Below are 20,227 nucleotides of genomic sequence, written 5' to 3'. Positions count from 1 at the left end.
ATGCCCCCCAGGGAAATGTGACAGGGAAGACACTGCCAGGAGAGAAGGGCAGGGACTGGGGAGTGGATGGGGGTGGGGGGACACGCCACTGCACCTCTTAAGTGGGCCTTCTTCTACTCTCTCTTACCCACGAGCATCCACCCAGCTTGGGGGAAGGGAGTAGGTATGTGTGTGTGGGAAGGGTGGTTGTGTGGGTTTGATGGAACATACTCAACTGAGAGATGTACAAAAGCTTCAAGCTATTGGGGGGAACCCTATCTGTTTGGCTGTTACCCTATAGGACAGACATTTATAAAATGCACATGTAATTCTATCACATTCTAGTTACTCTAATTCTTTCCATAGCTTCTTCTTCCCAGTCCCATCTGCACATATAGCCTGATGCTATACAGCTGCCAATCAGGGCTCCTTGATGCCTAAAGAATCCAAACTGTAGAGGACCTACATAGCAGTGGGATCACAGAGTGGGTGTGAGGAGCCTGCCACCCATTGTGGTTGTTCTTGGGAAGTGTCTGATTCTTCGTGACCCTGTAGGGGCTTTCTTGGCAAAGATATGGGAATGGTTTGCCATTTCCTTCTCCCGTGGATTAAAGCAAACCAAGGTTAACTGATTTGCCCAAGTTCACACAGCTAGTGATAGCTGGATTTGGACTCAGGTCTTGGTTCCAGGTCTAGCACTTTATCCATGGAGCCACTTAGCTGCCTCCAAGGCAAACAGAGGTTAAGTGACTTGCTCAGGGTCACATTTGATCTTCTTGACTCCAGGCCTGGTGTTCTTACTAACAGGCTGCAACCAACAATAATTTGCCTTCTAGAATGTGTTGTGGATGGCACATAGATATCACCAAAGACCAATATGATCAGAAAAAGAGGTAAGCTGGTCCACTGGTCCTTTAAAGAAAGGAGAGGAGAGCCAATACACACTCTAATTGCTGCATTGTGATTGATGAAACAGTAAAAGAACCAAAGAATGGCCTCTAGTGCTTTGGGGTGGATCTTTGGAAGGTCTAGAGTAGGGATGGCGAACCTATGTCACAGGTGTCAAAGATGGCACACAGAGAGCTCTCTGTGGGCACACAACTTCCCACCCTGAGTTTGTTACTAGAAAGGCAAGAGGGCCTCTAGTGGAGCTGCTCCCCTCCCCATCTCCACCCTGCCTGATTTTTCGAATCCCCCTCTGCCCAGCAGCCAATGAGAGCACACAGGGGGTGAGGTGGGAAGCTCACAGGTAACAGAGCTGGAGGGGAGCAGAGCACTTGAGCCACTCCTCTCCCCCTCTCTACATTCACTGAGGACATTCCTTACTTATAGCCCCTCTACTCAGCAGGCCAATAGGAAAGCTCACTCCCTCCACTGTGTGGGGTAAGGGGGGTGGGCAGGGAGAGCACAGCATTGGAGAGGAGGGGCACAGCCTGAGGTCTCAATGGGAGGGGGGGTACAGCACTTTACTCAGTCTGGGGGGCATCCAGCACTCTAAAAGTCTCTCATCATTGGTCTAGAGAGGATGTAGTATGTTGGGAAAAGGCCTGGACTTGGAGTCAAGAAGGACTAAGTTCCTATTTTCTGGGCTTTAACACCCTAAGAACAACAACAACAATCTTGAGGAGTTGTAAGGATCAAGTAAAATAATATCTGTTAAGCACTTAGCTTAACAGATAGTTGTAACAGATAGATACAGATAGTTGTAAGGATCAAATAAAATAATATCTGTTAAGCATGGCACATAGTAGGTGTTTAATGAAAGCTTGTTCTCTTCCCGCCTCCTTCCCAACAACCCAAGGCAAATTCATTTCAACATTTATTAAATGCCTACTGTGTGCCAGGCATGGTGTTAAGTGGAATGCAAAATGAATGCAAAAAGAGTCAAAAGACAGTCCCTGCCATCAAGTTAACAGTTTAACTGGGGAGACAATATGTAAACAAATATAAACAAAGTAAGCTATATACAGAACAAATAGGAAATAATTAACTGGGGAAAGGCATTGGAATTAAGAAGGGTTGAAGAAGGCTTCCTGTAGGAAGTGAGATTTTAGTTGGGTCTTAAAGGAAGCCAGGGAAGTGAGTAGTTGGAGTGGAGGAAGGAGAGCATTCCAGTCATGAGGGACAGCCAGAGAGAATGCCCAGAGCTGAGAGATGGAGTATTGTTTATGGAACAGCCAGGAGGTCAGTATCACTGGATTGAAGAGCATGTGTATTTTGTATTTGCTCTTGTTTATTCATCTAAAAACTAAGTATAATGATATTTGCATTCTCTTACTTCATAGGATAGTTGTGGGAAAAGCACTTTGTAAACCTTAATATAATCTAAAAGTGTGTTATTGTTATTATCATACACAGAAAAACATGGGCAATAATTATACAAGATCAAAAGGCATTGTGGCAGTTAGGTGGCTCAGTAGATGGAGAGCCAGGCCTAGAGATGGGATGTCCTGGGTTCAAATTTGGACGCAGACACATCCTAGTTGTGTGACCTTGGGCAAATCACTTAATTCCTATTGCCTAGCCTTATCGCCATTCTGCCTTGGAACCAATGCTTTTTATTCACTCTAGGACAGAAGGTAAAGGTTTGGGGAAAAAAAAGATGAGAAGGCTTATAGAATTAGAATTTGCTCATGAAGAGAATGGTAGCCATAATAATCTTTTGGATGTATCAACATTGAATTTAAATTGAAAATTAAATTAAATTAATTTTAATTAAATTTAAAATTTAATTTAAAATTAAAATTTAAAAGTATCACTGACTTTCCTAACACTAAGATCTATAATTCAGTTCAGCTATATGGCTATATGGCATGTCTCAAAAAACTGTCAGTCAGTCAATGAGCATTTATTAAGTATTCACTATATGTCAGGCACCTCACTAAGAGCTAGAGCTACAAAGGCTAAATCATGTTTTTTTTTCTTCAAGGTGTTCATACTCTAAAAGGAGAGACAACATATTAACAATCGTATATACACAAGATAATATACAGTGTAAATGAGAGATTCCTTAATAACTCCAAACTTCCCCCAGAAACAAAGTTCATCTTGCTAATACCAATATTCCACTGGTGCTTTTGTATAGATGTGAGTCATGGAACACTAAAGCATCCAAAGAATTTAAAATAAGTTTCACACAAAAGGGAATGGAAAGGTGCACAGTGGGTGTGAGCTGGTACAACATTTAACAAAAAGCAACTTGGAAGAAATAGAGTAAAAGATATCTTCAGGAAAATGTATGAGCAGAAAGGCAGACAGGCTGAGTGCCATGACAAGAAATAGAGACAACAGGTGGACAACTCTGTGGACAGCTTGAATGTTCCACTGGTAATCTCTTGACGTCAAGAGAAATCTAAGAAGGCTGGGTAGACTTCCATGGCAAATTTATGAGAGAACATAGATAGGAACTGTACAGAGGATGAACGGGTTGAGATTTGGATTGTCATTCTTTAAGAGCAATCACTGCAGTATTTAATGTGCCTTTGTATTTTTGGTGCATAATAGTGCAGTTCTTGACACATACTGGATATTTAATAAATTCTTGATAGTTGATTGATTTGACCATTTAGGGACTCTCTGTTTCATGAAATAAGAAATCTACTTGAATATTTTAAATATATATTTGGGATGTATAGTTGGGAATACACACACAAGAACAAGTTCCCTGACCTTAGGAAACTTACAGTGATCATTAGATCCTGAAGGAGATGACTCAGGATCCTGAGCCTAGGAGCCTTGGGAAAAGCTCCCAGCCCACTGGACTTGCTTCTTCACAGTTATCACTGAGTAGAGAAATCCTTATAGAGATGTGGCCTATCTTCCTCATAACCACCAGCAAAAGCTGCTAACCAATTCCCATTAGCAATCTCGTAGGAGCCCTGGGAGTTGCAGCACCTCCCAGACCACTGATCCTATTTCTACCCAGTCCTATAAGTCCTCATCCGGGAAAGCAACACCTTTGGAGAAGGGTCTAGCCATCCTCACCAGATATCACACACAGTGTAGACAAGCCAGCATCCTTCAAGCAGCCAAGCACTTTGAGGAAGAGACAGGAGGTGACATATGGCAGACAATCAAACCACTCTACTACCTTGACCAACATCTCCATCTCCTCTCAGACCCTGAGAGAGATGGCCCAAGATCTTGAACCCCAAAACCTTGGAAATAGTAATGTTCCAATCCCAGTGTCTTTATCCATCATCTTGGGAAGCAGCTCCTGTGGAGATGCAGCCTGACAACTGCTCCTTAAGGTGCTGCAGCCACAGCTTCTGAAGACTGAGGAAAGTTCTTTTTTTTTAAACCCTCACCTTCTGTCTTAGAATCTTGGTTCCAAGTCAGAAGAGCAGTAAGGGTTAGGCAAAGGAAGTTAAGTGACTTGCTTAGGGTCACACAGCTAGGAAGTGTTTCAGACCAGATCTGAACCCAAGACTTCCCATCTCTAAGCCTGGTTCTTAATCCACTGAGCCATCTCATTGCTTCAAAAGAAAGTTATTGATATCAAAATCCTTGATATTGTCAAATGGCTCTACAATAGAAATTGAGATTTCATCAGAGGAAATAACATTTAAGAAGGTATTTTAATTTATTACATGTAATTGGGGAAAACATTATTTTTTTTTTCTAAAAAAGAAGTGGCATTTGCTTTGCCCCTATGGACTATGGGTCCTTTCCATATGACTTTTAGTTGAAATCTTCCTTATGTGTTGGTTCCCACATTAGAAGAACGTAAGCACCTTTAGAACAAGGGCTTTCTCAGTTTTCTATTTGTGTCACCAGCGCTTAGCAGATGGTAAGAGCTTAATAAACGTTTCATTCATTCATTCATTCATTCATTCATTCTTGCTAGCGGAATGGAGATTATTTAGCTTCTAGACAAAGTATTTTATCAATCAGTCAGCAGTCATTAAGGTCATATTAGGCCAAAGACACCAAAGCAAAATGATAATTGGGAGAGTTCGGTAAAAAAGAAAAGGAACCGAATACTAGCTCAACAGGCAGCAGTGTACCACTGCCCTCGAAGACCATAGTGGTATCCGCCAAGTCAGAGTGGTATAGGCGCAGGTGCAGAAGCACAAGCAGCCCTAGTGACCATGGTAACAGCTGTCAAGCTCTTTCTCCACGCAGTCGACTGCCTTCGGCTTTCGGAGTCTGCGCAGAAGTCCCATTACCTATCCTGGTTCCCCTCCCCCTTCTACGGGAACCGGGAAGCTACGCTTCTGCGGCTGATCTGTGGCTTCCTCAGTTGCGCTCTCCTCTCTCGCGCTCAGAAAGAGGGAGCACGGTCGTTCTTCCTACGCCGGGGTCACTGTACTCATGGCGCTAGCCGTGCTGCGAGCTCTAGAGCCCTTCCCGGCCGAGGCTCCTCCGCTGGCAGTGCTGCTGCCGCCCGGGGGTCCGTGGCCGGCGGCTGGGCCGGCAGGCCTGGTGCTAGCTCTGAGGCCCGCGGGGGCGGGGCCGACGGGGCCGGCGCTCTTGGTGGCTGCGCTGGAAGGCCCAGACGAGGGGCCGGGACCAGAGCCAGGGCCGGAGCTGGAGCCGGAGCCCGGACCCCCAGAGCTCCTGGTGAGCCGCACGCTGCTGAGACTCCTGGCGCTGGGTTCTGGCGCGCGAGTGCGGGCCCGGCCGGTGCGCCGTCCCCCGGCGTTGGGCTGGGCCTTGCTGGGCGCCGCGCCAGGCTCGGGCTCCGGGACAGGCCCGCGAGCCGGGCCGGTGCTCGTGCGGCGGGGAGAGGCATTGCCTGCGCTCGGTCCCCGGGTGCTGGAGACGCGGCCGGCGCTGCAAGGACTGCTGGGCCCCGGTACGCGGCTGGCAGTGACCGAGCTCCGGGGACGGGGCTCTAAAGCGGGCCAGCTGCCCGGGGACAGCCATCCCCCGCTGCCCGCCCCGCCCGTGGTGTCCTCGTTCGCGGCCCCGAGCGTGCCCCGGCGGCTGCGGGGCATCCTGGGCGGGACCGGGGAGGCGCTTGGGGTCAGCAGGAGCTGCCTGAGGGGTCTTGGGCTCTTCCAGGGCGAGTGGGTATGGGTGACTCCGGTCAGAGAAGGGGAACAGACCCCCCGGCCTCACCTGGCCAAGATGCAAGTCCAGGACCCTCGCTGGAATCTCTCCGAGAAGCTGGGACCCGGTTCTCCGGAGCTGGGAGAGCCCCTTGCCGACGGAGTGGCTCTAGTGCCTGCCAATCTGGCTTTCAATCTCTCCTGTGAACCCCTGAATATCGGGGAGCTCAGCATTCAGGTAGGGCCCAATTTTGACTTTTATTGAGTTCCTATTTACATAGGAAACAAGACCCCTGGATCCCTTTGAATCGGATTCCTTGCTTTGATTTCCATTTCTATACAATGAGATCACTATCTTAATAGGGTTAAGGTGAGATGAATGTATATGTCAATATATAACATATATATATACCCATATACATATCAGCTTGGTAGCTCTTCAGGTGGAAGTTTGAAATTAATTTAAGAATTATCATGGGAGCTGAGAGGGTGCCCATAGGTGGCTCAGTGGATTGAGAGCCAGGTATAGAGACAGGAGGCCCTTTTTCAAATTTAGCCTCAGACACTTAGAGCTTTGTGATCCTGGGCAAGTCACTTAACCCTTCATTGCCTGGCGGTAAAGCTCTTCTGCCTTGGAACCAATGTGTATTGATTCTAAGAGGGAAGGTAAGGGTTTAAAAAAAATTGAATTGTCATGTGTGAATAGTATTTAGAACTATCACTTAAACTGTGCTTAATATTGTCTGAGAAGCTGTGGAAGATTACTGCTTTCAGGCTTGTATAGCTTATTTGGGGAAATGGTTGTCTCAAGATCTACTTACTCTGCAAGATTAAATTGAATTAAATATCTAATATAGTACAGGCAATAACTTATACTGAAGGTCAAAAAGGAGAAATGTCTTAGCCCAGTAAAAACAGTCATGAATTTGAAGTTTGTGTCTCTGTTATTGGAATAATGCATTAAAAATTACTTGAACCACTGGACCTTTATGCTCTTTTCTGGATTTAGAGCTGAGCGTTCTACCCAGTTTTCCTACTTAATATTTTTTCATCTTTGTGTCTCAGTTTCCTTCTCTGTAAAATGAGGTAATTGGACTCTGATCTCTAAGTGTCATAGAGATTATGCAGTGACTTTTAAGTGGGTAAAGGAAGAAACTGGAGGGAGAAGAGCATATAGTACTTGCAGTTCTTATGCTAATCATTCTGTAGAACCCCAGCAATCTTACTGAGTTCTTGCCTTTTTACTATTATCCTGAATAAATTGAACCTTAAGTTCCTCCCAGGCCAATCACATGAGCTACACCCAATTTATACACCCCAATTATCTATTAAGACCTGATACTTCTACTAGCATTAAACTGCCTGAGGATATGAGAGAGATTTTGAGAGTCATGGTCTCAATCAGGGATATTAAAAAAACTAAAATGAAGAATCAGAGTGATATTGTATTCAAAGAAGAAAAAGACACAGCTTCTATAGGTACATTTTGATAAGGATTTCTGTTCCTAGGGGCATCCTTAGGGATGGTCTTGGAGATCATTGATTCTGTTTTCCCAGATTTCATATCACATCATCTTTCTGCTTGCCTTAAAATGTGGATTAATGGATAGAAGTGAATAACAACAATGATAACTCATATCTATAGCACTTGAAGGTTTGTAAAGTGTTTTACATTATTTCATTTTAATCTCATACATCTGTGAGATAATTACTGTAGATATTACCTCCATTTTATAGGTGAAGAAACTGAGGCTCAGAGATGTTATTTACCCATGGTCACGAAACTGATGTTTAAGCAATAGCCTTTCCCACAAAGAAATTATAGTTTAGTTATTCTGTAAAAGGAAGACTGTAAAATGTTGATTGTTTCTCTAATAGAGATACTCTGAAGGATTCAGGAGTCCTGAGAACAGAGGAAGCAGCTCAGTACTGTCTGGGCCTCCATTTGCCAGAGAGCTGCAAATTGAAATTGTGTCCTCCCCCCACTACAGCGCCAGTGGCAACTATGACCAGGCTCTTTATCAGCACTTTGAGACCCCCAGGTTAGCTCCTTAACCCATACAAAAAGATGTTTACCTCTTGTAGAAGCAGAATCTGATGTTCCATATCTTCTTTCCTGAACCCCAGATTTAGACATGTTCATTTGATTATTGAAGCTGCATTTTAAGAAATACTGAGGTGGAGAACTGGTTGGGATACTGGGGATGTAATGAAAGAGGGAGCTCATCTATCATGTAGGAGAATGGGCACTCTAAAAGAAACCCACTGGATCTCTTAGTTAGCTCTGGAAGACTTATACTACTTTCTTTCTCATTGTCTCAGTCTTCCTAGAGTTTCATCTCCCTCCAGTCCATTCCAGTACTAGGCTTATCTCTGGGTGGACAATTTGCCCCCAAAAGATAGTTTACCATGTCACCAATCTCCAGTTATGAGCTCACTGGGACTGCTGTTGTGTTACAGGGTAGTCCAGGAAGGGGATATTCTGTGTGTGCCAACAGTTGGGCAAGCAGAAGTCTTGGAAAGAAGCCCAGAGAAACTATTCAGGTATGCAGCTCTATCCTAAACCTTGAGAACCTGTTACTAAGTCTACAGTACTTTTACCCTGAAGTTTGGGTGACATGGTGTCCTTGTTGTTGAACTTATATGTTAAGAATTACTTGAAAACTTTGGCCCTTGTGCCTTTTCTGGACCTAGGACTGAAGTTTCTCTTCTAAACTCCACTGTTTTTTCATCATTGGCCTAATGTGTCTTCCTGAATTGTCGCCCTTTCCTTAAATATATATATGACACAAGGTAAATCAAAACTTGGAATCTGTTAGGTAAGAAAGAGACATATGCTGTTCCTTGAGTCCATCCTAAAGAAGAAATGATATTTGCTGTTGAGAGAATGGCTTTTCTCTTCTTCTCTACCCTATACAACAGAAAGTTAGGGATCAGCATAATGGAATTATGCTTACTGACTGTGTGATCATTATTAGATGAATTTAGTACTGTCCCTAGGTCTCATTGCTTTCATGTATAAAATAAGGCAAGAACAGTGCCAAATTTGAGTCTAGTTTGGGCCCTTGCCTAGAAGGGGAGTTTCTTCTCTAGCCAGTCATCTACCTTGGAGTACTGGCATTAATTTAATGCCTTTCCTTGTCATTGTAAACCCTCAGCAAATGTTGATTGAATGGCATGTTTATAACAGAGTTTAAATGCTTTTTTAAAAGGCAGAAACATTTGGAATTATGTGACACAACAAGATCTGGGGGAACTCTCAGGCCTTGAACCAGCCATGTCAAAGATAAGGATTGCTTCATTTTTCTTCCTGGAGTAGTTATTTGTCCAAGGTCATATAGTATGCAGGACTAAAGAGTTTAGTGCTTTGACACAACGGCCATTGTCCTGTTCCAGGGAGATTCTGGCAGCAGCTTCAGCTACACGACTCATTAGTGGTCCTGGGCCCTGGCCTTTGTTCTCTGTGGAGATTGTTTGTTAGAGTGTTTACACTCAGTAGTTACCTGACAGTCCAGCTATGTCAGGTGCTCTGACATAGCCTTCCATGCTGACCTTGGGGAATGACCCCAGGAGAGAGACCTGACAGTATTGGGAGGGCCCAGTATAGGGTCTTGCACTCTCTGTTCTCTCCACTGCAGGCACTTCCCCTCAGTGGTTTCTCAAACCATACTACAGTCATGCTCCGTCATAAGACCAGCCTTTGGAAATAAAAATAGGAGTGTGAAAATAAGTCCTTTTCAACTCCAACAAGTGTTTGTTTTGTACTTGCTATGTATAAGACGCTGTACTAGGAAGCAGGATGCAAAGACAAAGATGAAAATAGACCCTTCCCTCAAGGAGCTTGCATTCTGCTTAAAGGGTATGCTGTCTTCAACTGGCATTAAGTACATGCTGGGCCACGTGCTGGATCTATAGAGACAGAAGTGAAGCAAACCTTGACCCCAGAAGCTTAGGCTTTGTTGCCTGCGGAAGGGGTATGTGGGACACAGCACGTTTGCACATAAGTATAAAAATAAAAACAAAGGGGCAGCAAGGTGGCTTATTGGGTAGAGAGCTAAGCCTAGAGATGAGTTCCAATCTAGCCTCAGATACTTCCTAGCAAGGTGACCCTGGGCAAGTCACTTGACCCCAGTTGCCTGGTCCTTACTGCTTTTCTGCCTTGGAAATGATACTTGATCTTGATTCTAAGATGGAAAGTAGGAGTTTTTAAATAAATAAAGACAAGATCATTTCAAGGAGGAGACACTAGCAGCTAGGGGATCAGAAAAGGCCTCATTCATAGAAGAGATGGCTCTTGAGCTGAGTTTTGAGGAAAAGTAGGAATTCTAAAAGAGTCGAAGAGGCAGTACATTTTCAGCAGAAGGAGGGACAGTATGTGCAAAGGCAGGGAGATGGAACTCATGTGCAAGAAGGCCAGTTTGGTTGATCCATGGAAGTAATATATGATAAGCCTGTGAAAGAGTAGGTTGAAGCTGAGGTAGATCAAAGGGCTTTAAACACCAGGAAGGAATATTATTTGTTTTTGTGGAGGTAACAGGGAGCCATTGAAGCTTATTGAGTAAGGTAGTGATGTGGTCAGACCTGTGCATTAGAAATAATCATTTTGGTAACTGTGTGATTTGGAGATGTCAGATAATTGAAACAAGGTAATTTGAGGGAGAAGGAACTAGGCAGGTCAGGAAAATTCTTATAGGAGATAGCAACTGAGTTAAACATTTTAAAAGGGCAGAGGTGAAGGAATGTATTGGTCAACAAGCATTTATTAGTTGCTTACTATATACCAGGCACTGGGCTGGGTGCTTGTGATACAAAGACCAAAATGGAATAGTCGATGCCTGTAGAGCGCTTATCCAACCTGATTTGGGGGAATACAGGAATGGAGCAGCACTACCACCTGAGGAAATGAGGAAAGGCTTCATTCATAGAGAAGAGGGTGGCAATTGAGCTAAGTCTGGAAGAAGACTAGGGATCCTAAGAGACAGAGATAAAGGGGGAGTTCATTCCAGGCACTGAGGTAGCCAATGGAAGAGTATAGAAATGGGAAATGGAGTGTTTTGTGTGAGGAATGGCAAGGAGACTAGTTTGGCTGGACCAGATAGTTCAAGAAGGGGTGTAGCATAGAATAATGTTGGAAAAGGAGGTTTGGGGTTAGGTTGTGGAGGTCTTTAAATACCATCCAAAAAAGTTCATATTTGCTATTAGATGTGCCCTTGTGTTTCTGGAACTTATTGAGCAAGGAAAGGTCATATGCTTTAGGAGAATCAGTTTGGTAGCTGTGTGAAAGATAAGATTGGAGTGGGGAGAGATTTGAGGCAGGGAGGCCTATTAGAAACTTTTTTCATTCAGTTGCAAGCTGAACTAGGGTGGTATCTTTGGGAGGCAGCTAAGCAGCATAGGGGATAAAATGCTGGATCTGGAGTTCAGAAGACTTGAGTTTAAATTTTGCCTTAGATACTTAATTAGCTGTGTGACAAGTCACTTAACTCCTGCCATTCTTAGTTTTTTCGTTGGTAAGATGGGGATAATAATAGCACTTACCTCACAGGGTTGTTGTGAATATCAAATAATATGCTGCATAAATGTTAGCACACAACAAGGGGATGGATACCAGGGATCTTATGGAGGCAATTAATTGGCAATGTGAGGTCAGGAGGGTAAGGAGTCAAGGATGACTGAGGTTGGGAACCTGGGTGGCTACTAGCTACAGAAATTGGGAAGTGTAGAAGAGGGGTAGGTTTGAGGAGAAACATGGGTTTTCTTTTAGACATGTCTAGTTTGCTTTTTTTAAACCCTTACCTTCCATTTTAGAATCAATGCTGAGTATTGGCTCTAAGGCAGAATAGCGATAAGGGCTAGGCAATAGATTTGAACCTAGGACCTCCCACCTCTAGGCCTGGCTCTCAATCCACTGAGCGATCTAGCTACTCCCAGACATGTCTAGTTTTTTTTTTAATTTTTTAAATTTTTATTTTTTTAAAGGCAATGGGGATTAAGTGACTTGCTCAGGGTCACACAGCTGGGAAGTGTCTTTGGTCAGATTTGAACCTAGGACCTCCCACCTCTAGGCCTGACTCTCCATCCACTGAGCCACCTAGCTGCCCCCCAGACATATCTAGTTTTAAAAGGCATGTGGAGGGCAGCTGGGTAGCTCAGTGGAGTGAGAGTCAGGCCTAGAGACAGGAGGTCCTAGGTTCAAACCCAGTCTCAGCCACTTCCCAGCTGTGTGACCCTGGGCAAGTCACGTGACCCCCATTGCCCACCCTTACCAATCTTCCACCTATGAGACAATACACCGAAAAGTACAAGGGTTTAAAAAAAAAAAAAGGCATGTAGAATTAGAGTTGGAATGCCAGGTTTGAGGAACAATAAGTAAGCACCATACATCTTATTTGTTTATTTTTTTAAACCTTCACTTTTTGTCTAAGGGACAAAGAAAAGCAGTAAGGGCTAGGTAAATTGGGTTTAAGTGATTTGTGCAGGGTCACACAGCTAGGAAGTGTTTGAAGCCATATTTGAACCCAGGTCCTCTTGACTCCAGGCCTGGTGCTCCTACCTACTCTGCTACCTAACTGCTTCCACCATACATCTTAAGTTGAACTACTAACTGTTATTGAACGGGCTTTCCATAATAATACTGTAGACTCTTAAATGCAAAATTGAGCCTAAAGGCCTCAGAGTCTGTGATTCCTATATCAGCTCTGTTTTTGTACCTCAGCTATTAAAATGCTATAGATTTACCTCTCTTTGAGGTATTGAGCTTAGTTTGGGAAAGGGAAGTTTGCCCCTTTCTGCTTAGGAGACTCTAAGGGGGAGAAAGAGAGATGAAGACATACTTTACTCTGTAATACAAGTAGCAATGAATGATTTAGATCTTCTCTTTGAGGATAGTTTTAGGAAGCTCTGAGCTGCTTAGTATAGAATTTTAAAGACTGAGGCTGCCCACAAGTCTCTCTCACCTTCTACTCTTTAACACAACTCACTTATATTCCAGCAGTATCCAGATATATTCTAGTTGTTTGACTTTTTTCACTTAATTAGGTCAAGAGTATCCTCTATCTGAGGTGGTCTTATAACAACCCTTATAATCCTCATGGACTATACAGGCATATTTATGTTTATTCCCATTAAATGTCAGGACTCAAAATGTTTTAGAATAACTATGATCCCAGGTTAAACATGCCAGATCAGATATTCAATTTAGGAGTAATAATTACAAAAAGTTTGTCTTATGTTCTGGCCTTTTACCATAAGCACTGTTGAGTATAAAGTGTCATAAAAGTCATAAAAACCAGGGTCTCCTCACGTAAAATACTAAACTCTCTCCTCCCTTTCCTCATAGTCTTCTGGAACCATTTCTTTTCCTCTTTTTCACTAACAGGAGTTGGGCATTATAGCCTGAGAACTATGGGAGTATCCTTATCCTATGTGGACAAACAATTTTGAATTCTGAGCTGAAGGTCAAGAAATCTGAGTTCTTGGCTGCTAATTTACTGCCAGCAACTTAGACTAATCACAATTGATTGAGATTTAATTTTTCCTATCTGAAAAATGGGCTTAGTATCATTTGGTTTTCCTTTTCAAAAATACATTACCTATGTATAAACTTGGGATTTGCTCTGCTTTCATTCTACAGGTGGCCTTTTCTGTTCTTCAAAGTAAAGACAACTATTGGAGAGGCCCCAGAAAAACCAACCACTGCATATCTGGCTGATACAACCCACACTTCCTTGTACCTGGTAAGAAGGCCTTTGGGAAGGGGAAAGGTGGAGTGGAAAGGTTGGGACAGAGAATGCTGTACTTGAAGCCCCTCTCTCATTATGATACAGGTAGGTTCTACTATGAGCTTTGTACCGTGGCTCCCTTCTGAGGGACAAAGTCTCTGGAGCAGCCTGTCCCCTCCAGGATTGGAGGCTTTAGTGACACAACTCTGTGATGTCCTTCGGCCACGACTTCATCCTGGGTAAGTGAGCCTTTGGATATTAGGTGAAGGATGGCTTTAAGTTGGAGTAGTGGGAGGGGTTAAGGATGTGGTACACATTAGCCAGAATGTCTCAGATGACTAGAGTGGGAAATGAAATTGAGCATGCCTTCCTGAAGTTGACCCAGCTCATATCCAGGAGGACAAGCCCCTTGGCAGCAGTGGCTTTCCTCCTGAGAAGAGGCAAATGAGAAAACTTACTATGAGGTACATGGACTATTTCTACTACTCTTTTGAGGGAGGCATTACCTTGCACATGTTCAAAGGGAGAATTTGAGAAAGAATAGGATAGACTAGGGAACAAATTTAGCTTTTTCTGGTTTCAGGGGCTCTTTGTTGACAGGGACTGGCAGTGTCTTCCTTCGAGGGCCTCCAGGCAGTGGAAAGACCACAGCCATCACTGCTGCCTGTGGCCGTCTTGGGCTCCACTTATTCAAGGTGAGGGTGTCCACAATCCTTTGGGTAAAGACAATGGAAAGGGTTGCCCTACTGCCTATCCCACTGCAGTAGTGGGAGCTTTGTGTCACAGGTCAGGCAAATTCCCATGGAGTTTGACCACTGGGTGGACCTTCCAAGAGGAAGGGGGGGGCTTAAGAACTTGATCAGTTTATGTAACATCACCACCTTTAGTGGAGTTATGGTGGAGCATGATGAATAAATACTAGTTCTTTTTCTCTTACTTACATTGGAAAAATGCAACAAATGCTGAAATTGTCCCTAAGGCAGTCCCATTCTTCATTGTGGGGAATCCCTCGCTAACAGCCTTTTGTTTTTCCATAGGCTGACTGTGCAAGACTATGTGCAGACACCAGTGCAGCTGTGGAGAATAAGCTTCGGGCTACTTTCTCCCGGGCTCGGCTTTGCCGCCCTTCTGTCCTGCTGTTGAAAGGTGTGGAACTCCTGGGCTGGGAACGGGATGGACTGGGTGAGGATGCCCATGTGGTAGCTGTGCTTCGACATCTTCTTCTAAATAAGGATCCCCTCATCAGGTATCCTCTCAGACCCACTATGGGGATCTAGAATTGAGCTCTGGGGAATAGGCTATGGGGCTAAAGACCTAGGACATTCTCTCTTCCTTCCCCCCATCAGTTACATATCTGCCTAGCTACTGTTAGCTAGTTTTCTCAGCTAATACTGTGTGTTCTCTGTCAGTTTGCAATGGGCACAGTCATATACTGACTGTTATGGGGATATTCAAGGGAGGGGGAGATGGCCACCATTTCAGGGAATCCTCAGTCTGTTTGTGTGGGCTGGAATCAAGCCACTCATAAAATGTTCTCAAAATAGTCCAACCTGGGGGCCTTCACATCCATAGTTCCATCTCACTTCCCCTTTATCCTAGCAGCAATAGTCACTACTGTCCTGAGCTCGGACCTTCTAGCACCCATTCTTCCTACTCCACAGTAACCTACCTCTGCTGGTTGTGGCTACAACAAACTGCCCCCAGAATGTGCCCCCCGATGTACAGATAGCATTTCCTCATGAGCTAGAGGTCCCCATGCTGTCAGAGGAGCATCGGCTCAACATCCTGCAGGCACTCACCTCCCGTCTCCCTTTGGGCCAGGAAGTGAACCTTGCTCAGCTGGCGAGGAGGAGTGCGGTGAGTGGCAGGGGAGAAGGGTTGGGGGTCATGGATGGAGGATTCAGTCCCAAAGTCCCACATGTGAGGTTGTACTTGCTTCTGAACTGAAATGGAAAGACTCATTGGATATATCAAGCCTTAGAATCTCAGAATTAGTCCAGCTAGTACTACTTATACAATGTCTTCAACAAGGGATCATGTAGTATCTGATGAGGTGGAGCATTCTGGGATAGCCCATTCCACTTTGAAGGCTGGATCCAGTTAAATTTTAGATCTGCTCTTCTCCATGGCTCTTTGTTCTGGCTCCTAGAGATAAGGAAAATTTACTCATCTCCTTCACAGAGAATCTGCACAGGGACGGGATCATGGTGGAAGCATGACATTCTGCCTACATCCCAATGGCTTCTCATTTCCTTGTTCTCACTCATACCATCCCCAGGGCTTCGTGTTGGGCGATCTCTGTGCCCTGTTGGCCTATAGCAGCCGAGCAGCCTGCGCTAGGATCCTGACAGGGTGAGATGTAATTGGAATATGGGAAGGAGGAGATAAGAAAATAGGAACATTAAGGAGAGGGGAGGTGCCTACAGTACTGAAGAGAGAAGAAGGCCTAGAGCTGTAGTAGTTCTAAGTTACACCTTTTCTCCCCTTTACTATTTCCTTGTTCAGTGTAATGACTTCTGGCAGTTTGAGTGACGAAGATGAGGGGGAGCTGTGTACCGCTGGCTTTCCCATCCTGGCAGAGGACTTTGCTTTGGCTCTTGAACAGCTGCAGATGGCTCACTCTCAGGCCATTGGAGCCCCTAAGGTAAGGGCTCTAGACTTTAAGAAGAAATTATGGTCTGTCCTTCATATGCAATCAAAATGCTTCCAATCTCCTGTCATCTGTCCTCTAGATCCCAGCAGTGTCCTGGCAGGATGTGGGAGGATTGCAGGATGTGAAGAGGGAGATCCTGGAAACTATTCAGCTCCCTCTTGAACACCCTGAGCTGTTGGACCTAGGGCTTCGACGCTCAGGCCTTTTGCTATATGGACCTCCAGGGACTGGAAAGACCCTTCTGGCAAAGGCTGTAGCCACAGAATGTAGCCTTACCTTCCTCAGGTAGGGACAAGGGAAAGTAGACCTGGTAGGGGAGAAGGGAGGGCTCTAGGCTTGGAACCTGAAAGGGCTCTGGCCAAGGACATATTGGGGAAGTCACCTCCCTGTGTTCATCCTTCTTCCCAGTGTGAAAGGTCCTGAGCTCATCAATATGTATGTGGGCCAGAGTGAGGAGAACATTAGAGAAGGTGAGTAAGATTAGTAACCTCTCACCCTGTCCTAAACCTCTTGCCAAGGCTGCTCCCTTCTAGTCCCTCTCTTCAAGGATCAGATAAAGGCAGTGTGATGAAGCGCTAGATGTGGTCATCTAAGACCTGGGCTTAAGGCCTAGCCTTGCCTCTGACTGGCTGTGTAACCTTAGACAAATCACTTCCTCTCTGATCTTCAGTTTGTTAGTTTGCCAAATGAGGGAGTTGATCTCTGATCAGGTAGATCTCTGAAGGTTCTTTGGAAATAAAGTCTTTAATTCAGTGGTCCTATTCAGAAAGAAGAGGGTTTTCAAAGACAGGTTTAGTGGGTGGTTAGGCACCAGACCCATCCCCAATGAGTCTTCTCTTCAGGCGTTGGTTCCCCCAGTTTCCTAGCCTGTTTTCTATCCCTCTAATCCTCCCATTTTTTCTTTTCCAGTGTTTTCCAGGGCTAGAGCTGCTGCCCCATGCATCATTTTTTTTGATGAGTTGGATTCTTTGGCTCCAAGTCGGGGCCGAAGTGGGGACTCTGGTGGTGTAATGGACAGGTGGGGAATCCTGAACCAGGGAATGAGATTGCTTTCATGGGAGGCATTGAGAATGAGATAGCAGAACACACCTTCTCCAGAGTCCTGGAACGGATTAAGGATAGCACATTGTCAAGTTCTGGGACCATCAGTTTAAGATCAGAAAGAAGTCCTTCTCTCTTAGGTTATTAAAAAAAAATACTGTAGTAAAGAACTGAGGAAGAGAGAAATATGGATTGCAGGCCACATAGAAGATCAAAGAAAGGGGTTAAGAGATGCCAAAAGGGACCTGGAGATGAGGAGTATGGGATGAGAATAAGAGACTTCATAAACAAGACCTGGAATTATGGGAAAAGAATCTAATCCGAAGAGTAGGGAAGGGTTCTGGATGGGGCTGCTCTCTGCCCCTAGCTCTTACCAGTCTCATTCTCTACCTTTAATCCATATAGGGTGGTCTCCCAGCTCCTGGCTGAGCTTGATGGGCTTCACAGCAGCCAAGAAGTATTTGTAATTGGAGCTACCAACAGGCCTGATCTCTTGGATTCTGCACTGCTGCGTCCGGGCAGGTTTGTCCCTATCCCTTAGCTTTCTGTCTCTTCAAGAAACCTGATATACTCCAGTTACTCCTCATTTCCCATGATCATCTTGTTCTGCACTTTCTCTCAGGGCCAGGCTTATCTAGAATTGGTATCAGCTGGCCAGTGGACAACTTGTCCAGCCTACTAACATCCCAGGAGCTCAGGCCTGGCCCATGGAGGTGGGGAATAGAACACCTGTTTGGCTGGGCTCCCACTCTCTTCCCTTGCTACCTTACCCTGACTTCTGCCTTCTCTTGCTCTCTCTAAAGGTTTGATAAACTGGTGTTTGTGGGGCCAAGTGAGGATCGGGCTTCCCAGCTTCGCATTCTAAGTGCCATCACACGAAGGTATAGCCCAGTGGTTCCCAAACTTTTTGGCCTACTGCCCCCTTTCCAGAAAAAATATTACTTAGCGCCCCTGGAAATTATGAAACTATTCATTGAACTCAGAATAGAATGTAATACAAAAAAAGTGTGGCCATCACTACCTCCCTGGATCGATGCAGCACCCACCAGGGGGCGGTGGGGCCCACTTTGGGAATCACTGGTATAGCCTAAGGGGATGTAGGATAGTTAAGGTTAGTGCTTGGATGAGCCACTTTGGTACTGATATAATGAGAAGTGCTCCAGATTTGACCTTAAAAGGACGTGGTTTTGAATTCCTCATCTACTACATACTGCTGGTCAGTGATAGCCTTTGGAGAGCCAGGGGTTAATTCCAGAAATAGATTGTTTTCCAAAACTATGACCATCCTCTCATTACCAAGCCCATCCCACACCCAATCTCTCCATTCCAGGTTCAAGCTTGAGCCTTCTGTGAACCTGTCGAGTGTCCTGGATCGATGCCCAACCCAGCTGACTGGTGCTGATTTGTACTCCCTCTGTACTGATGCAATGACAGCAGCACTCAAACGAAAGGTCCAGGATATAGAAGATGGTGAGGATAGGCTCTTCCCCAGCCCTAGGCTCAATGGAATCAAGAGAAAGGCCCTAGCAGGCAGGATGAACCACAGCCCAAGTGCTGCCCATGAACCTCAGCAAGCTGAAATGAAGACATCAAGCTTAGAAAACAGAAAACTAGGAGGAAAATTACTAGATATAGACCAGAGGAAAGATGGGACTTAAGTGACTTGCCCAGTTTTGCATAGCTACAAAATATCTAAGCCCAGATTTGATCTCAGGACCTCTCATCTTCAGCCCTGGCTCTCTGACCATCAAGTCATCTAGCTGCCCCTGCTTTTAAAAAGTTTTTAAAGTGCCAGCAGCTGCTAGTCTGGGGCACCATTGTGCCCAGAGGCTAGAGAATAAGATGACCTTTTGGAAGCCCTGTTTAACTAGAAGACAGTAGTTCCCCATTCTGTGCTCCAGTAAGAAGACTTTCAGTACCCACCTTCCCCTGTCTTCAGGTCCTGTTTAGGCCCTGAGCAGGAAAGTTCTCTTCATGTTTCTTTATATCTGGAGATCCTTCTGTTGGCTTTGAACTCTTAGGGCAACTGAAATTCTAGTCCTTCCTCCTTTCCTTCCCCTCTGTCAGCTGTAGTTGAGAGGGAGCAAGGACTTTCTTCTTTGACCTTCCTTTTTTCTTTTCCTCCATCCCCAGGAGTAGAGCCAGCTAATTCCATGCTGCTTCTTACTATGGAAGACTTGGTCCAGGCAGCTGCCCGGCTACAGCCGTCTGTCTCTGAGCAGGAGCTGCTCCGTTACAAGCGCATTCAGCGCAAGTTTACAGCCTCTTAGGATCACTGTGCTCTGCCCCTGGCCCTGTCCTCGCCACCAGCCCTGAAACAACACCAAGGACCCAAGTGGAGTATGCAGTTCTGCCACCTAATCCAGTTCTGTTTTGTTATGGAGGGAGGATACTGCCACCAGAGGGTATGAAAATCAGATACCAAACCCAGAGGTCTAAGGAGTCAGGGTTGCAGGAGCCTGGGTAAGTGGGAAGTGGTAACCCCAGAAAGAAAATCCTGTTATTTGAGGTTCATTCTCTACAGTGTTTGCCCAGTATAGGAGTTTCAACTCAGATCCTGTCCCCCTCCCCCATACATTACTGGTCTTTTTTTGGTTTTTTTAACCATGACTTTCTGTCCTAGTAACAACTTGAAGACACAAGGGCAAACAGAGTTAAATGACTTGCCCAGATTCACATAGCTAGGAAGTAAGTATCTGAGGTCAAATTTGAACCCAGGTCCTCCTGCCTCCAGGCCTGTCTGTCTACTGAGCTGCCTAGCTGCCCTAATACATTAATATTGATTGACCAATTATCACTTCTGAGGCCTGGGTGAAGCATGCCTTCCCCAGGTTCTGTTT

The 20,227-nt window shown here is 45.0% G+C and overlaps 1 protein-coding gene across 2 annotated transcripts; it reads left to right on the top strand.

Moving 5' to 3' along the window:
* Positions 1–5,217: 5,217 nt before the first annotated feature.
* PEX6 (peroxisomal biogenesis factor 6) lies at positions 5,218–20,021 on the top strand. 2 transcript variants are annotated; one of them, XM_044672647.1, is made up of 17 exons: positions 5,218–5,946; positions 7,851–8,014; positions 8,433–8,516; positions 13,606–13,708; positions 13,799–13,932; positions 14,277–14,388; positions 14,731–14,939; positions 15,355–15,550; positions 15,972–16,045; positions 16,199–16,337; positions 16,426–16,631; positions 16,755–16,816; positions 17,256–17,364; positions 17,793–17,909; positions 18,191–18,268; positions 18,718–18,857; positions 19,521–20,021. In XM_044672647.1, the coding sequence occupies exons 1-17, from the start codon at positions 5,293–5,295 to the stop codon at positions 19,655–19,657; spliced, it is 2,718 nt and encodes a 905-aa protein (XP_044528582.1). In that variant the 5' UTR covers positions 5,218–5,292; the 3' UTR covers positions 19,658–20,021. The 2 variants fall into 2 exon arrangements, with proteins under 2 accessions (XP_044528582.1, XP_044528581.1); XM_044672646.1 differs by having other exon boundaries at positions 5,218–6,210.
* The last annotated feature ends 206 nt before the right edge of the window (positions 20,022–20,227 follow it).

The sequence above is a fragment of the Gracilinanus agilis genome, chromosome 4 (assembly GCF_016433145.1).
Source record: "Gracilinanus agilis isolate LMUSP501 chromosome 4, AgileGrace, whole genome shotgun sequence".
Classification (NCBI taxonomy): Eukaryota; Metazoa; Chordata; class Mammalia; order Didelphimorphia; family Didelphidae; genus Gracilinanus; species Gracilinanus agilis.
The sequence above is the reverse complement of the archived record's forward strand: the minus strand, read 5'-3'. Positions and strand labels throughout refer to the sequence as shown.

Coding starts and splice junctions, on each gene's coding strand:
- PEX6 (XM_044672646.1), top strand. CDS start 5,293: ATGGCGCTAGCCGTGCTGCGAGCTCTAGAGCCCTTCCCGGCCGAGGCT. Junction 8,015..8,432: donor CAGCACTTTGAGACCCCCAG/GTTAGCTCCTTA, acceptor GTTGTGTTACAG/GGTAGTCCAGGAAGGGGATA. Junction 13,709..13,798: donor CCCACACTTCCTTGTACCTG/GTAAGAAGGCCT, acceptor ATTATGATACAG/GTAGGTTCTACTATGAGCTT.